The 15868-nt window shown below is 49.7% G+C and overlaps 1 protein-coding gene across 2 annotated transcripts; it reads left to right on the plus strand.

The window, feature by feature from the left end:
- The first annotated feature begins 1351 nt into the window (after positions 1–1351).
- Positions 1352–15207, plus strand: gtf3c1 (general transcription factor IIIC subunit 1). 2 transcript variants are annotated; one of them, XM_040185978.2, is made up of 39 exons: positions 1352–1866; positions 2063–2272; positions 2350–2526; positions 2618–2761; positions 2931–3030; positions 3113–3236; positions 3650–3814; positions 4345–4460; positions 4762–4814; positions 4905–5302; positions 5430–5498; positions 5662–5783; positions 5863–5981; positions 6246–6399; positions 6697–6800; positions 6917–7038; positions 7151–7468; positions 7634–7779; positions 8098–8195; positions 8300–8396; positions 8538–8721; positions 8825–8918; positions 9161–9293; positions 9398–9485; positions 9590–9651; positions 9966–10071; positions 10184–10326; positions 10535–10677; positions 10756–10840; positions 10926–11038; positions 11121–11180; positions 11258–11351; positions 11652–11824; positions 12445–13050; positions 13174–13313; positions 13451–13555; positions 13647–14478; positions 14588–14774; positions 14847–15207. In XM_040185978.2, the coding sequence occupies exons 1-39, from the start codon at positions 1646–1648 to the stop codon at positions 15066–15068; spliced, it is 6627 nt and encodes a 2208-aa protein (XP_040041912.2). In that variant the 5' UTR covers positions 1352–1645; the 3' UTR covers positions 15069–15207. The 2 variants fall into 2 exon arrangements, with proteins under 2 accessions (XP_040041912.2, XP_040041913.2); XM_040185979.2 differs by having other exon boundaries at positions 14591–14774.
- Positions 15208–15868: the final 661 nt, after the last annotated feature.

A 15868-nucleotide genomic window follows, 5' to 3' on the forward strand; every position in this document is an offset into this window, starting at 1 on the left:
TTTTGGTCCTAAGTGAAGACATTTTAAACACCACGGGTCGTTTGCATGGAGGATATTTTGACTTTTCATTGTAGGAGAAGCACAGGTGGTACTAATAACTTTTAATGATGACTTTGGTCTATTTCAGTTTGCCGGTGAGCCAATAAGCACAGTACCAGGAAACTGAAGCAGCTAAATCGAATTTATTTTATTGTTTGCATCTGTTTTTTTGCCTGTTGCAGGTCATAAATGTCGTCAATTGAAAGGGGCCCATTTCTTTCCTGCGCAGTTGAAGAATTATTTCCAACCAATCTATAAATACTCAACTATCCCTAAAGGCAGTTCTTGAGGTTATATACAGAAATATTAACTATTCAAAGATTAAAGTTGATTGTTTTTTTTCTTTTCTATTACATTGCGTCCAAAATACCATATAATTCTATGAAGATAATTAAAACCTATATTAAAATCAATTGTAGGACAATTCTTTGGGATATAAGGTTAAGAATTTACATTTATTTTGAAGTTTTAGTGGTGGAGGGAATTTTTAAATGACAAGCCCATTATTTCCATTACAAGTAAAGTCTTTCATTCAAAAGTCTAAATCAGTACAATTAGATTTCAGGAATCAGGAACATTTATTACCAAAATATGTCAGACATACAAAGAATTTGACTTTGCGGTTGGTGCTTAACATCCGACAGTAAGACGATGGACAACAAGACAGAAGGCATGGCATGTTCAATTTACACATTTACAATTTAACTACAGTATAAAATATAAGGCTATGGGCTAGTGGGATATAGAATAAACAAGGGGACCTCAGCCTCCTGCCAGATAGAAGGGTCACAAACAGTCTTTGTCCGGGGTGAGACGGGTCGGCTACAATCTTTTTAGCTCGCTTCAGGGTTCTGGAGAGACGGCAGATTGCAGCCGGTCACCCTCTCTGCAGAGCGTCTGGTGCGCTGCAGCCTGCCCTTGTCCTTGGCTGTGGCTGCAGCGCACCAGACGGTGATGGAGGAGCAGAGGACGGACTCCATCATGGCTGCGTAGACGTGCACCATCATCATTAACCTTAGCGTCTGATCTTCTTAAACTGCTTCACATAATGTTGGGTTATTTAAACTATAAAACATCATTGTATATTTTTTATGTGAAGTTTTCTACCATTTCTACCACTTTGCTCAGGATATCAATAAGACAGAAGCTATCAAAGTTGTTGCCAGTTATTTGGTAATATACAAGTCATGATAGCATTTTAAATAAAATGTGTGAGAACATATTCATCTTCTGTACCCGTTCAAAACACTAAAATAACCCGTACAATGATTTTAACTGTACTTGGACTCCACCTCGTGGCTTTCAGACGTAACTTCGACGTGAGTTCAACGTTGAAACCTGACGTCATCACGTACGCTGAAACGCACGACGTAACGTTATTCGGAGGAAGCGTTGTTTTGTAAACACATTTGGTTAAATCTTTTAAAGTAAATTCACCCAACGAGATTCAGCACGGAGATAATCCCTTTTACTCGATATTCCACCCGGCGAATCGTATGAACGCGCAACAAGCTGCTAACGTCAGTTAGCTAACGCTACTATCGAGCTAGCATGTTCGCTTGCGGGCGGCTTTAGCCCAGTGCGGCGGTGTGCGTGGTGGCGCGCTATGGAGCCGCTAAGTATAGTTGTGGATGAGGTGGCTTTGGAGGGACTGGACGGGATAACTATTCCCTCTCTTTGGATACGACTGGAGGGCAGAAAGCCAGCTTTCCCCCTCAAGCTCGACGACTGCACCAAAGACTTCCTCTGGAGGTCTCTCCTCAACAACGGCGACCTGAAGTTCTACCAACTGCCGCAGGAGAGAGGGGACGTGCAGCTGTTTGACAGGTGAGTTTATCCTTTTCTGTTTGACTCACTACTCATGTCGTTCTAGTTAAACCGACCCCAAAACATGAACTATAGTTCCGGATTTACCAACACAACGGACACCACTATTAGAAAGCACCACTATCTGTGTCCCTGTATTCTATATAAGCTGTTGCAGGGTTTGTGATTCCATGCACGTGGACGGTGTGCGTTTCAGGTTCAAAAACATCGACCCAGACACGGGCATTGAAAGGAGAATGTCGTTTTCTGACGCGCCAAAAGACGTCTACCCCATCAGTATTACTCCAGAAAACCAGCATGGGATACAGGGCTCGTGCGCGGTCCTCAAAGAGAGGACAGACGTCACCCAGCACGTCCGATCCAAGTCCCTCGCCCCGCTGCTCGACCTCCCGGAGGCTTTGGAAAGGTTTGTAGAGACGTGTTCCAAAGACACTCTCCACCTGACCCCATCTGACCCCCCTCCTCCCCCCCTTTATTCCACAGATACGGCCGTAAGCTTGTCGTCGTGGCGTCCCAGATGCTGCGATTCAGAGCCCTGATCGGAATTGACAGCGACCCCGATCTGAAACTGACCGACTTCTCCTTCTGCGTCTTGGAGCGCGTGGGTCGGGCCCGCTGGCAGGGCGAGCTCCAGAGCGACCTGCACGGGAGCACCTTCAAGTACCGGACGCACCCGCACGCCAACGCCGTCTCCGCTGCACCTCCGTTCTACCGCCCGATCTCACAACAGCCCGCCGTTGTGTCTCTACAGGATCGACGCCGGGAAGCTGCACTACATGCGGAAGGCGCTGGTCAAACACGGGCTCATCACCATGCAGTCCCACATCACGCGGGCGCATTCAGGGCAGCAGCAACACTCCATTCTTCTGCTGCTCAAACGCTTCCATGTGAACAGGTCTGTTTGTGTCCCGACGCCGCTGTGCACCAATAGAGAGGTGGTTGGGGGAGGAGCCTGTACCTCCCTCTTTCTATTCCTCTAATTTGAGTCGAGTGACGTCTCGGGTTCTGTATCAAACTTCTGTTTTTCATCAGTCCTCCTTAACCCCGTCTCCGCTCTCTCTCAGGAGGACGAAGTACGACATGCTGATGGAGTACGTGTCCAACTTCCTCCTGCAGTCGCCTGGTCACTTTGTCAGCGTGCTGGTTCTCAAAGAACAACTCTCCGTGAGTGTCCGTCGGCCGGTCCGTGCGTGCGTGCGGTCGCCTCTCTGTTAGCGAATACTTACCGTGTGTGTTTTCTTTACAGAGCATCAACGAACGTAGCTTTAGGCTTTTAATTCGATACATGCGATCTGCCAAGTTGATTGAGCACTGCCAGTACCCTCTGGAGGACCTGGACCCCGAAGCCGGGCCCTGCACCAACAAATCAGGTAAACGTGCCGCTGAGTCACCGGAACGTACGAGCACCTCATGAAACCAAGGCTGAACAATGATCGGATGATGAACCAATTACCAAAATACTGCAGATCACTTTACTGCTCTTTGAATTGTTGATTGAAAGGTTACTATTTTACACTCCGGTGACCCAAACATACCAAAATGATATATTTATATATTCCAGTAAAAAGTAAAGAAGTTTCTTTTTTTCGTAACTTGACATACAAATATAGTTATTTCCATATATATTTCATAGGTCACTTTCCCCACAAGCTCATTAACCAGCTGGTCAGTGGTTCCCGTGTTAAGCGTAACTGCTTGTGTGCATGAACATCCGTTGAACTCGCAGCATTTCTCCCCCCCTGCGCCTCACCGATGCACTGCGTCCTCTCACTTTGCCCTGCAGGGAAGAAGGTGCTCGTGCGTTGTTTGAAGCAGGTGAAGCCGTACGCAGGGAAGGGCGTCGCTGACGACGAGGACGAGGACGACGACGAAGATTACGCCAATAGAGCTCTCCCTCTGGAGGGGCGCATCATGGAGACCGACGTCCTTACGCAGGCTTATCACATCGGTAGGTTCCATTGCTCTGCTTTCAGCTTCACTTGGCGGCCTCACGTCAGTCGTTTTTTTTTTTTATTTCTTTTCGTTGGGTCACAGAGTGATTCACACATGCGAGCAAAGAGGAAATAACAACCAACTTCGTCATTTTATGCGTTATTTTTCTTAATAAAACCGACCGACAAATGATCAAATACACAAGGAAACAAAACGGATTCACCTGTTTTATAAAAACAAAAAATCCAGTTTCAGTGAAACCTTTGGGACAACATTGTTCTTTCTTTATATCATTACTTCCTTCAGCACTTTGCTCAAATGCTGTGGCGACGGCAGTGAAGCCTTTTCTGTCCCTGAGAAGTCTGAGTGAGACCAGGAACCTGTGAATGACACAAAAAGACCAAGGTTTAGTAGCTTATTGCCTAGAAGGGCCACGCGTCGTAGAGTTGGACAACGATGAGGCTTCTGTCAGCACTTCACCCTCGAGTCCATTTAAAAACAAATGGCCTGCTCTGCTAACGCCTCCGCTCTTCGGTTGTAATGCAGTGTTATCCGCCGGCTCAAAGGGAATAAAACAGACTGATCTCGGGCTGAGAATGAATGTCGGCCGGCTGGAATCTCGTATGATTTGTCGAAGGCTGGAGAGGGAGGCACTGATTAAGGTGAGACCTGCACCCTTAGCCGTGTTTATCATGCAGACATGTTTCAATACATTTCCTCAAATAGTTTTTGACTATCAAACTGCTTTCCTGACACTCGGTGTTAATGTTATATGCACTGCAAGCATTCTGTCCAAATGGCCGTGGTGTGTAACGCAGCGATTTTCATAATGTTTCTCAAAATTGAGAGTAAAAAGGAGTCAAGTGGTTTATACAAAAACTGAACGTTTTATGTGTTAATTCACATTGTGAATGCGTTTTTTCTGGAAAATAACTTTGATGTGTGACTTTGATCCTCCTGCAGGGATTCATGGTGGATGAGGGTCGACAACGGACCACAAGATACATCAGCCACAGGTGTGTGTCTATGAACAAGCAAAGTTCTAATATTAAACCCCCCCTTAGTGTAAAATAATCGCACGTGGTTCCGCTCGCTTCCCTCGACAGGTGCGTGGGAGTGAGTAACCAACTCCAAATGGTCGCTAAGGAGCAGGAGCGGAAGAAGCTTCTTTACTCGTCGCCGCAGACATCGGAGCGTGAACCTCCCGGCCCGGAAACGCCGCCAGCCTCCACGTCGAGAGGGGCCGTAAACGCCAAACCCCGAGCGGCAAAGAAGCTTCAGACAGCCGGCGGAGGAGGAGGAGACGAGGACAAGGACGCAAAGGAGGCCGGGCGGACGTGCGGCGGCGGAGAAGAAGCAGCGGATGTAAGCGGTGAAGGCTTGGACGGAGAGGGAGGTGCAGCGGGAAGAAAGGCGGGAGTTGGAAGAAAGAAGGCGGGAAGGAAAAGCGCCGTGAAAACTAGTCAACCTGAGACGGCGGCCGCGCGGACCTCACCGGCCGAATGTGAGCACTCGTCCAACCTTCCACCGCGAGGGCGTTCATTACAAACTAACAAGGACACAGATGGATCCATCAAGAGCACCTGGTTTCCATACTTCATCACACTTCTTCATTTTCTGCCTTCGCTCAGGTGAAACTCCAGCCAGCGGCGAGAGCACCAGCAGCGCGACGCCCGACTCGGAGTCCACTCCGCGAGCAGGTGAGCAAACGTTTGGTTTTCTGGGAGAATGTTTGTCTTTTTAAAATTATAACAGATGTTAAAGTGGAAATGTGCCTCCATGTCGCTGGACTGGACACCTTTTTTTATTATTTTTTTTATACAGCAGTGTTTTTACATTCGATTCTTCTCTTTTTCCAACCAGCTCTCTTTAAGGAGGATGAATCCAACTCGTGTCCATCCAGTTCGTTACTCGAGGGGCTGAACGCCGCCGATAATCCAGACGACACCAACATTGAGCTTGTTACAGATGTCTGCAAGCCGCAGGTCGGTGTGATTTCTTCCACTGTTTTTTTTTGTTTTGTTTTTTCGATCCGTGGATGAGTGTTCCATCGTCTTCCCGCAGACTCGCGAAAAATCCAGTCGGTATCTGGCGAGATCTCACGAGACGTACCGCCTGCTGCGGAGGAGGAACCTCATCATCGAGGCGGTCCGCACCTTCAAAATCGTCGAGGGATTTTTCCTGTGGGTTTACCTTGAATGCATCATCATTTGAACCCACAGGGGGATCTCCTGCATGAGGAACTTATTTATATGGTGCCTTGGTTTTAATATTCAATGCCCCCGGGAGGCTTTGAGGAGAAAGTGGACGAAAAAAGCTTCTTCAGTTCTCAGAAAACCAATACTTTATTCAACCCCCAAGACATCTGAACTCTCCCAATTTAATTCCAAATGATTTTATTGCCCACTAACCAAAAATGTAAAGGCAACCTGATGTCTTCCTTTTAGGCTTCAAAAGATAATCAATGAAGAGGAGAAGAAGAATGGGCTCAACACAAAGTGCTGCAGGAAGACTGTTGTGCGTCTCGTGGACGGTCTGTCCAGGGAAGGTTTACTGAAGGTGTACAAGACCACCGTCGTTCAGGACGGGATCAACAAGAAGGTACGTCGCCTTCATTGAACAGAATGCTGTTAATGCAGAATATTACTGTTGAGAACAAAGCGAAGAATAATAAATGAATGACATCTTTAACAGTAAGACGAATAGTAAAACTGAAATGATGTTAGTTGTGCATAATGATGTCTTGTAAAGACAGAGTATGAGGCAGTGAACAACTCACTGTTAAAGTCCACTCACTGTACAGTACTGAATAAAAGTAAATGCAAAAACTAGGAGAAGGCCACCCAACTCTTGTTCCTACGTCCACCTTCTCGCCGTGTGATGATCTTCCTCTTGCAGCTGGAGATGATCGTTCATCCGTCCATCCAGCCCAGCGATGACGTAGTGAGGGGCGTCATCGAACAGGTCCGCTTCAAAATCTCCAGCTCTTACTCGGCTGTACGGTGAGCACAAACCCTGAAACACGGCGGGGAGGGGGGGGGCGTCTCACGGTCGCTGCTCTCCCGGCGTTTGTCTCCTTTTTTGACTTTTGTCTTTTTGACTGGCGCTCGTCCCGCAGACGGAAAAACGAGGAAGAGGACGCCAGTAAACAAAGCCCGGGGCCCGAGGACGCCAAGGGCGCCGCGTGTGAAAACCTACCCAGAGACAAGAGAAAAGAAGACGATTTCAGGCCCAAAACAGGTCGGGGGGGTCACGGGCGCAGTAGAAGAATCTGCTGCAAGGCTCGTAATCTGGAAGAAGCAAAGCAACAATGAATTCTAAATCACCGTCGTTCTTCTCTCTGCCTTTGCAGTTCGGGGGTTGGGCAAGACGCTGGGTTTCCAGCCTAAGATGCATCGCCTGCAAGTTGTTCACAGTTTCCTCTGCCACGTGATCTACGGGCACCCGGCAATAAACGACCCCACCGACGTCCGGCCCGCCGCTCGGACGCCGGCGGACGCCAGCGGCTCCGATGCCAAGGCGCCGGCGGACGCAAACGGACGGGCGCGGCCGCCGGAGGGGCAGCCCGCCGATTCCACCGCGGCCGACTTGGACGTGGCGTTATCGTCGGACGATGAAGAGGAGGTGAAGGACAAAGCGACGTCTGCGCGGCCTCAGTCCGACTTGAAAGGTGAGCGGGCGCCGCGCGTAGTAAAAGGGTCTGAGCTGAGGTTCTTTGAGCCCCGCATTCTGTTTAGAAATCACGGCAGGTACACACGCGTAAGAATTTCTCTCTGTGTTCTTTCCCCGTCCAAACCCTTCCATTGTTCCACCATGTTCTCCCCGGCTGTGATAGTGTACGCCGATGAAGATACCTGGAAGAAATTCGTTCCTCCTGTGCGAGTTCACAAGGGGTTCATCAGCGGCTGGGCGATGGTGGGCGACCTGCTCCTCTGCATGCCGCTCTCCATCTTCATTCAAGTCATACAGGTCAACTACAAGGTGAGGGAAACCTTTTCAAGGATCTTCTCTCGGGTCTACAGGTTATGGATTTTTGAATTAAAGCATTATTAAAATACTATTCTGGGATTTAATTGATTCGTGAATAGTTTTATTTATTTACTTTGACAGCCTTTGTTGTGCGCACCATTAAATAACTCAACGCTGCTCAAACAAACCAATAATGTTGACGCACGTTCCTAAAGTCTAAGCTTTCCTATATTAAAAATGTTTCAATAACAAACGGAATGTGCATCTTGCAGCACGTAGAGGATGAAACATGCAGGAGATAGAGACACATTCGCTGACTTGTGCCCACAGGTGGATGGACTGGAGGAATATCTCAGCGACCCCGTGAAGCAGCACCATCTGATCAGAGCGCTGCCCGCCCGAATGAAGAGACAGCTGCTTTACAAACGGTGACGCCCCCTCGCCCCCCCCCAACCCACCTCCGCCCCCCCGCCCTCCTGCCTGTTGATTGTTGTTGATTCTAAATGGAGCATTTGTGTGTTTTCTACTTCAGGAGATACATCTTTTCGTTCCATGTGAACCTGCAGAAGTTGGTCTACATGGGCCTGCTGCTGTTTGGTCCTGTGGAGAAGTTCACGGACAAAGACCAGGTACGCTGCATCAACACCGCACGGAGAATACGGACAGAACACATTTATTTATTCCAAGCGTCAAGAAAGAAAAGCTTCTTTTCTTGAGCCAGATTAAGTGAATTCTCTTTCCACGCGTCTCAAACATCTGCCCTAATCCAGGTGTTTGTGTACCTGAGGCGGCACGCCACCATCGTCGACACCACCAGCGCCGACCCTCACTACTGGCTCGTCACCGAGTCGCCTGAGAAACCCTTCGAGAGGCGCCGGTACACGTTTAACACCTCGGAAGACGTAGAGAACTACTGGTTTGACCTGATGTGTGTCTGCCTCAACACGCCGCTGGGTACGAGCGCACACACACACACACACACACACGTGAAAGCAAAATCACTCCCAGCACCGGTGACCACAAAACAAATGACGTCTCACTCTGTTTGCTCTTTCAGGGATAGTCCGCAGTAAGAGAAGCGCAGATAATGAAACGGCACCTTCCTTTTTGCATGAACGCCACGTGTTTGCGGGACTGGCGTACCTGCTAAAGTAAGTCTGATGTCTCTTTACTCTGTAAAAGCAGTTTTTAAATGTTTATAACAACAAAGAAATTCAAAGTGCTTTATAGAAGAAGGGGAAAAATATGAGAAACCGAAAATCCAATAATTGGAGTAATGTGAATCCAGCCCTGTGTGTAGCATTGATGATATGTGTATTGATGTGTATCTCACACACACACACACACACACACACACACACACACACACACACACACACACACACACACACAGGGGCTCCCGTGAGGTGTCTGACGACTGGTCGACACCGGGAGACGGGAAAGGAGCCGCGGGTCTGGACTCTGAATTCTTCGCTCATCTGAAACGCAACTGGCTGTGGACCAATCACCTTCTGATGTCCAAATCGGTTCGTGAGCGTCTGTATGTGGAAGACTCGGCGATATCGATCGTGGCTCAATTGTTGTGACCATCTATCTTTTGCTATTTGTGTGGGGTTGTTTTGTTTTGCAGACCCCGTCCGGTAGCGTGTCGAAGGAGAACAAAATCCGCCTGAAGAGTCTCTTGACCAGAAACGCTTTCAGGATTGTGCTTAAAGCCGGTGAGTTGCCGCTTAAGAGATTAGAGATTTGTTTTAAAAAATCTGATTTCCTCCAAAAGAAAACGTCACTCACGAAGCAGTGATTGTGCGTCTGTGTGTGACAGGGGGAACGACTGCACCTCGCTACGTGACCAACAAGAGGCCGCTGATTACAGAGATTGTGACGGTATGCCTTCAAATGGCTCTTTTATTTGTTTTATTTTCAATATATATGAGCTACACCCAGATAAAACCGACGTAGTCTAACACAAACGTCCCTTCTCGGACCCTTCATGACGGTTCTAGTCCGTTTTGTTGATTGAGCTGTGTGTGTTTTCTGAACAAACCTCATTGGTAGTAATGTGATGCACAGAATAATAGGACATTATTACTCTGATCTCATCCGAACAGTTCAGCCTCTATTAACATCCAGCTGAGGGCAAAGAGCTCACAGGAACCTGTGTGTGTGTGTGTGTGTGTGTGTGTGTGTGTTTTAACCAGTTGGGTGTCGAGCCGGCGACCAGAAACAAGCGGGTGGTCGGAGGGAAGAAACAGAAGAGGAAGAGAATCAAACAGCAGGCGGTCAAAGCTCCACGCAAGAATAAGGGTAAAAGACGAGAGACCGGAGAGGGACGATTGAAGATCGCGCGCCCGTCCGACTGCGTGTGTGTGTGTGTGTGTGTGTGTTCATTTTTCTGTTTGTTTTTTTGGGCTAAAAGAACCAAAGAAGCGCACCCCTGCTCACGACGAGGCGGACCACCGAGCCATAAAGATGATGACCCGGCAGCGGGTCTACTGGTCCGTGCAGGAGGACTCGCTGATGATGCTCTGCCGGGTGGCCGCACACCTGCTCAACAGCAAAGTACGCACACGCCGCCGCACAAAGCGCTGGTAGAGGCCTCTTCAATCCGCTTTATGGGCAGTGACAAATCCCCCCTGGTTTTATATTGGAGTTCAGAGATGGCAGAAGCAGACTGAAATGCTTTTAAGGGGCTGATGTCAATTCAGATGTGGCGAACATTCTACCAAAGCACCTAAAAGTCCTGACCAGTTGTGTGTCCTCGTTCCAGTTAAAAAGGCCGTACGTGCCGTACTGTGTGGTGAGAGACCTCCTCCAGGCCGAGTACGAGACATCGATGGATAAAACGTCCGTCGCCGTCGGCCGCCGCACCCGATACATCCTGAAAAACCCGCAGACTCTTCTGAACTACAGGTAGTTCCTAATGATACAAAACAACCCCCCCCCCCCTCACATAAGCAGTGCAGTTTGATTGACAGCTGTGTCCTTTAGGATCTGTCTGGCTGAGGCGTACCAGGACAAACCTCTGATGAAACTGTTGGAGTCCAAGAAACCTGCTGATCCGGAGAACTCAGATGTGCGTTGTGTCTTTGAAGCTCTCCGATGTGTGTGTGTGTGTGTGTGTGTGTGTGTGTGTCATATTTCTGCCTCTGTTGTTTCAGGATTGTGCTAAGTCGTTCTCTGAGTATGCCAGACTGCTCAGGGAGAAGTTCAGATCTGTTCTGAGCACCACAGATTTGGTCATACCGGACACAAAACCACAGCTCTTCTCACGGTAAGTAGAAGAGGAAGAGGAGGAGGAGGAGGAGGAAGAGGAGGCTGAGTGCAGGATGTAACGTTTGTGTGTGTGTGTGCAGGTTCAAGGTGTCGGCGATAGAGAGCGTGAGGAAGGTGGCGAGGAAAGACACCCTCAACTGGTGAGGATCCGATTTTCTTCAAATCGACACATTTGAGTCGTTGTTGTTGATTGTTTGTCTGTTTGTGTCCACTGCAGCACGGATGACATTCATACCCTCGTGTTAGAAAACCTGATCCAGAGCACTCTGGCCATGACCAACGCTCAGATGAAGTCGTCTCGGTCCTTTCAGGTGCGGCCATCTTGCTTTAGCTCCTCACGTTCATTCGAGGTGCAGTTGGCGATAAGCTCTTTAAACGGGGAACAATAATATTTTAATGGTCTGATCTTTGAATTTTGCACCAAAATAAACGTTTCATGCTCACGGCGCAACAAAGTGCTTCACGTATAAATATAGACTTGAGTGTTAAACCACCATTGAATAGAAATAAACAGGAAATGACACAGGAGCTGCTTCCTGTGACCCGTCGTCCTTTCATCCGACGCGGTGCGGTACGAAACACCTCCGACTAACCTGCCGCGCTCTCCTCAGACCTTCCACATGTACAGTCAGTACAAGCAGGAGCTGCTGTGCCAGATCTTCATCCGTTTCAGGAAGAGGGGTCTGGTCAACCGCCGCCGCATCCATCATTTGTTCGGGCCGAAGAAGAACCGCGCGCTGCCCTTCCTGCCAATGTCCTACCAGCTGTCCCACTCGTACCACCGGTAAGACTCACTCACAATGTATCGTCACAGCATGCGGGAGACGGCTGTACCCTCATTTATTCTTTAGGTTTGGACTTATTTAGAACTACAGGATTAAAAAAAGTCCTGTTCCAAGCGGTGAGATAAGTAAATATTACTTGTAGAAGAGCAGTTACATGTTGGATTTTCTTGTCACCTGCAGTATCACAGCTGTGAACAAATAAATCTTTGCTCAACAACGACAACACTTCCTGGTTCTCCACAATAAGAGCTTCCACTTCTCCTTCCAAATGTAGTGCAAACTAAGAGTCTTCTAAGCATACGCTACCTTAATGCTGCTGGAACCCGGGACCTTTTCTTTGTGTTATTCCTCAACATTTCGGCTGCTGGGCCCTAAATACAGTTTCTAAGCTTCACAGTAGTTGCTCCCTTTTTTAAAAGTCCCTGCTTCCTACTAAAGACTGCAACATGTTTAATATAATATTCATTTAAACTGAATGTGTTGATTGAGGATGGTGGTCTGTGTACTTACCTCATCAACATCAACTAGTTCCACAAAAACAGATTATTTTCCCTTTTTTTTCTCTTTTAATTTACCTCCTTATGTTTGTAGTAATTCCTCCTTCTCTCCTTCCCGACAGGTGTTTCTCGTGGCGCTTTCCTCACTCGCTGGTCAGCAACTCCCTCCGCTTCCTGAGGGGTCTCCTCCGCAACGGGACGGGAGACGACCGACCCGCTGTCGAGTTCTTCCACGAGACCGTGAACCGGTCACCGAGCGGCGAGGAAGCGACGGAGAAGCGAGCGGCCTCGGGGAAGAAACAAAGGAAGAAAGACGAGGGAGGACCGGTGGGGGAAGCGCAGGCGGCAATCGTCGACGCCGCGACGGAAGGAGACGACGACGGCGACCGAACCGGCGCGCCGGGAGCGGAGGAGGCGATGGAGGAGGCGACTAGCGAGAAAACCCAGGCGCCGGGCGAAGCGGACGACCAGCAAACCCCGGCGGAGGGTCTCCCAGCTGGTCCTGCCGAAGAGCGACCCGGCGGGGAGCAGGCGGACGATGCCCCGCCCACAGGGGAGGAGTCTCCGGATGTGTCGGACATGATGTTCTTCTCCATGGACTCTGCGGACGGAGGCTGCGCCGTGTCTCTCAGCCTGATGTCTCTGGGACTGCTGAGCGTCCTCGTCTCCGTACCCAGACAGATGGTGGTGGTGGACAGTAACCTGTTGGACACCAGCCTCGTCAAGAGGTGAGTTTTTATTATGTCTTTTTTTGTACGGCGTGCGTATTAAATGTCTCCCGGAGGAGTTTGGTGGACTACCTCTTAACACCGTTGGCAAGATCATGTTGAGGGAAACGTTTTGTTTTCCAGCGTCGGCGCTTTGGAAGAAGAGGAGGACGACGACGAAGATGATGCTGAAGAGTGTGACGGGAAGAAGAAGCTAGAAGTGAAGTCACAGGCGTCTCACACCAAGTACCTGATGATGCGCGGGCACCGCTCCCCTGGCATAGGTGGAGGCATTTTCTTTATAACAGTGGAGCGAATGTTTTCCTCGCCTGGTGCAACAGTTTATTGATTCAGCAAATTCAATAAATGTTTATTTAGTTGGTCGGTAAGGAAAGTGATGGAGGTTCTGCTTCGTTTCCAGTCAAACTACGTAACCTCAACACCACCGACAGCATCGTGGTGGAGTCGTGTTTTGTGCGGTTGAAGCTGCGCGACACACCTGCTCACCACCTGTTCCCTCAAGAGAGTGAGTCAACGCACGAAACACACACACACACACACACAGACGGCGATTTAATCTGCAGGGAGCAATTGTTGTTGTTTTCCTTCCTCGTTAGGAATCTCACCGCTGGACTTGAGAAAAAGCGGCGTGCGCCAGCTGCCCTCCGTCCTCACCGCCTTCACCCGCTGCTCCTCCTCGCCGTCTCCCGGCGAGCTGCAGGAGTGTCACGCGCGTTTGACCCAGCAGAGGGGCTACACTGCTCAGGACATCGAAGCGTGTGTGCAGCTCCGGAGCAGCTTGGCTGCAGCTGGTGAGAATGGCCTGGACGTGGGCGACCTCCACCGGGGGCACCAACACCTGGAGGAGCCGCGGGCCGGACGCACCCGCAGCCTGCAGAAGTACATGCAGGACTTGGAAGAAGAAGGCCAGGTGTCAAAAGTCGGGGGTCTGGGCGCCCGTTGGGTGCTCCTGCAGCACGCCGACCCGTGGCTGCTGACCGTGAACTCAAAGCATTGGTCCAACTCCAGCACCGCCTGCGACAGACTCCCCTTTTTGCAGAAAGGGCACAAGATCCCCTTCCTGCGCAAGAGATCCAGGCGAGAAGCGCCAAAGGAGGCCGGGGAGCCGCCTGCGAAAAAATCTCCTCCGGTCGAACCGGCAGGCGAGGACGGACCCGGGGGAACGTCGGGTGACGCGACGAAAGAGGCTCTGAGGGAGGAAGAGCAGCCGGGGGGGCAGAGGGAGCGGGCGGACCAGGGGGGTGCAGACGAATCCCCCAACCCGGAAGCGGAGGGAGGGAACCCGTCGCCGCCCGGAGAGGACGCAGAGCGCAAGGCGGCGGAGACGGAAGGAAGGCGGCCTGAAAGGAAACTTCGTAGAGTCCGATTGAAGAGTATCGACGGCGCGGGGGAGGAAGCGGCGGGCTCTGCGGCCGGAGCCGATGACCCGTAAGTGGCCGGTTATCTAATCACAGGTAACGACGTCCTTGTCCCCCGTCCCCTTGTGTGTTCATCTACCTTCGCCGTCTCGTCCCACCCCCCCGCCCCCCACACACAGCAGCAACCGGAGCTTCATCAGCCGGCCGTGGCGCATGGTCGACGGCAACCTGAACCGGCAGGTGTGCAAGTTCATGCTGGAGGCCGTCATGTACCACGTCATGTCCCGGCCCGGACTCACGCAGCAGACGCTGGTGGAGCACTACAAGGACAAGCTGCAGCCGATGGCGGTGCTGGACCTGCTGCAGGTAGGAGTCGACACCCGGGAAATGAGCAGGTGGAAGGTTGAAATGCCGACGCTTTAACCGTCTCCTCTGCAGGCGCTCATCGAGCTGGGCTGTGTGACGAGGAACACTCTGTCCAGACCTCCCAAGGCCTCGCTGTTCTCCCGCGCCGTGCACACCACCAGCGCGGAGACCCCGGTGGAGGACCCGGGTCTGGTGTTTTACGAGCCCACCATCAGCTGCCTGCTGCGGCTCGGCAAGGCGATACCCGAGGAACGCCACACCCATTACACGCAGTGGACGTCCTCCCCGACCTGAATAATGCTTCATGTTCCGTGTCAACGGGTCCTTCGAGAAAGATTTTACTTTTACGAGGATTCTTCTTTTTTTTTACATTCTTTGTATGTTTATCTGTTGTTCCCATCGGAATCCAAATAAAGTCATTCTAAGACAAAAAGCTCTACCTTCCTTTTTTGTATACAACATATTTTTTTCAAAATGATTAAAAGTGCATTGTGTTACATTGTTACGTTCTACACGTCTCACGATCTTTCATCGTTCACGCGTTGCTGCACTGCTCAGTGGATACATTCTCTGGGTCTTTGTTACAAGTTATGTTCAAAGTACGGAGCAATTTTTCTTTTTTTTAAAAACTAATTTTGTATTTACATTCACTATTTGGCACCAGAAATGTGTGTATCCCTTAAGTTTAAGAACACACTTCAGTGTCCCAGGATCCTCGCATCGCGACAGGAAACAACCCCCCCCCCCCCAAAAAAATCCTTTAATGTTCCTACAAATTCCTTTTTCAAATACACAGTAAAAGAAGAAGGTTCAAATCGGCCACAACCATCATGATCGTATTATGAATCCACTGTTAAAATGAACTCTCTCTATTCAGATTGTGTCGTCCTGCTGCTGTTTTCTGAGAGAAAAAACAAACAAGTTATAACTAATAAGGCAGTTTGTATGGAGCCAAATCCAGGTCAGAAGTTTTGTTCATTTAATGCATTGTTGTATTTTTCAATGTTCAACAACAAAACAACTTTCAGGTTCACATTTGTTTCTTCAAATGATCAAAACTTTTGACCTGGATTTGGCTCCATGGGTTTGAGGTA

This window comes from Gasterosteus aculeatus, chromosome 9, assembly GCF_964276395.1.
Source record: "Gasterosteus aculeatus chromosome 9, fGasAcu3.hap1.1, whole genome shotgun sequence".
NCBI classification, from domain to species: Eukaryota; Metazoa; Chordata; class Actinopteri; order Perciformes; family Gasterosteidae; genus Gasterosteus; species Gasterosteus aculeatus.

What these genes read in the sequence shown, in the direction of transcription:
- gtf3c1 (XM_040185978.2), top strand. Translation starts at nt 1,646, where the DNA reads ATGGAGCCGCTAAGTATAGTTGTGGATGAGGTGGCTTTGGAGGGACTG. An exon ending in GGAGTCCACTCCGCGAGCAG is followed by an intron (nt 5,499 to 5,661) that starts GTGAGCAAACGT and finishes TTTTCCAACCAG; the next exon opens with CTCTCTTTAAGGAGGATGAA. An exon ending in AGGACGGGATCAACAAGAAG is followed by an intron (nt 6,400 to 6,696) that starts GTACGTCGCCTT and finishes TTCCTCTTGCAG; the next exon opens with CTGGAGATGATCGTTCATCC.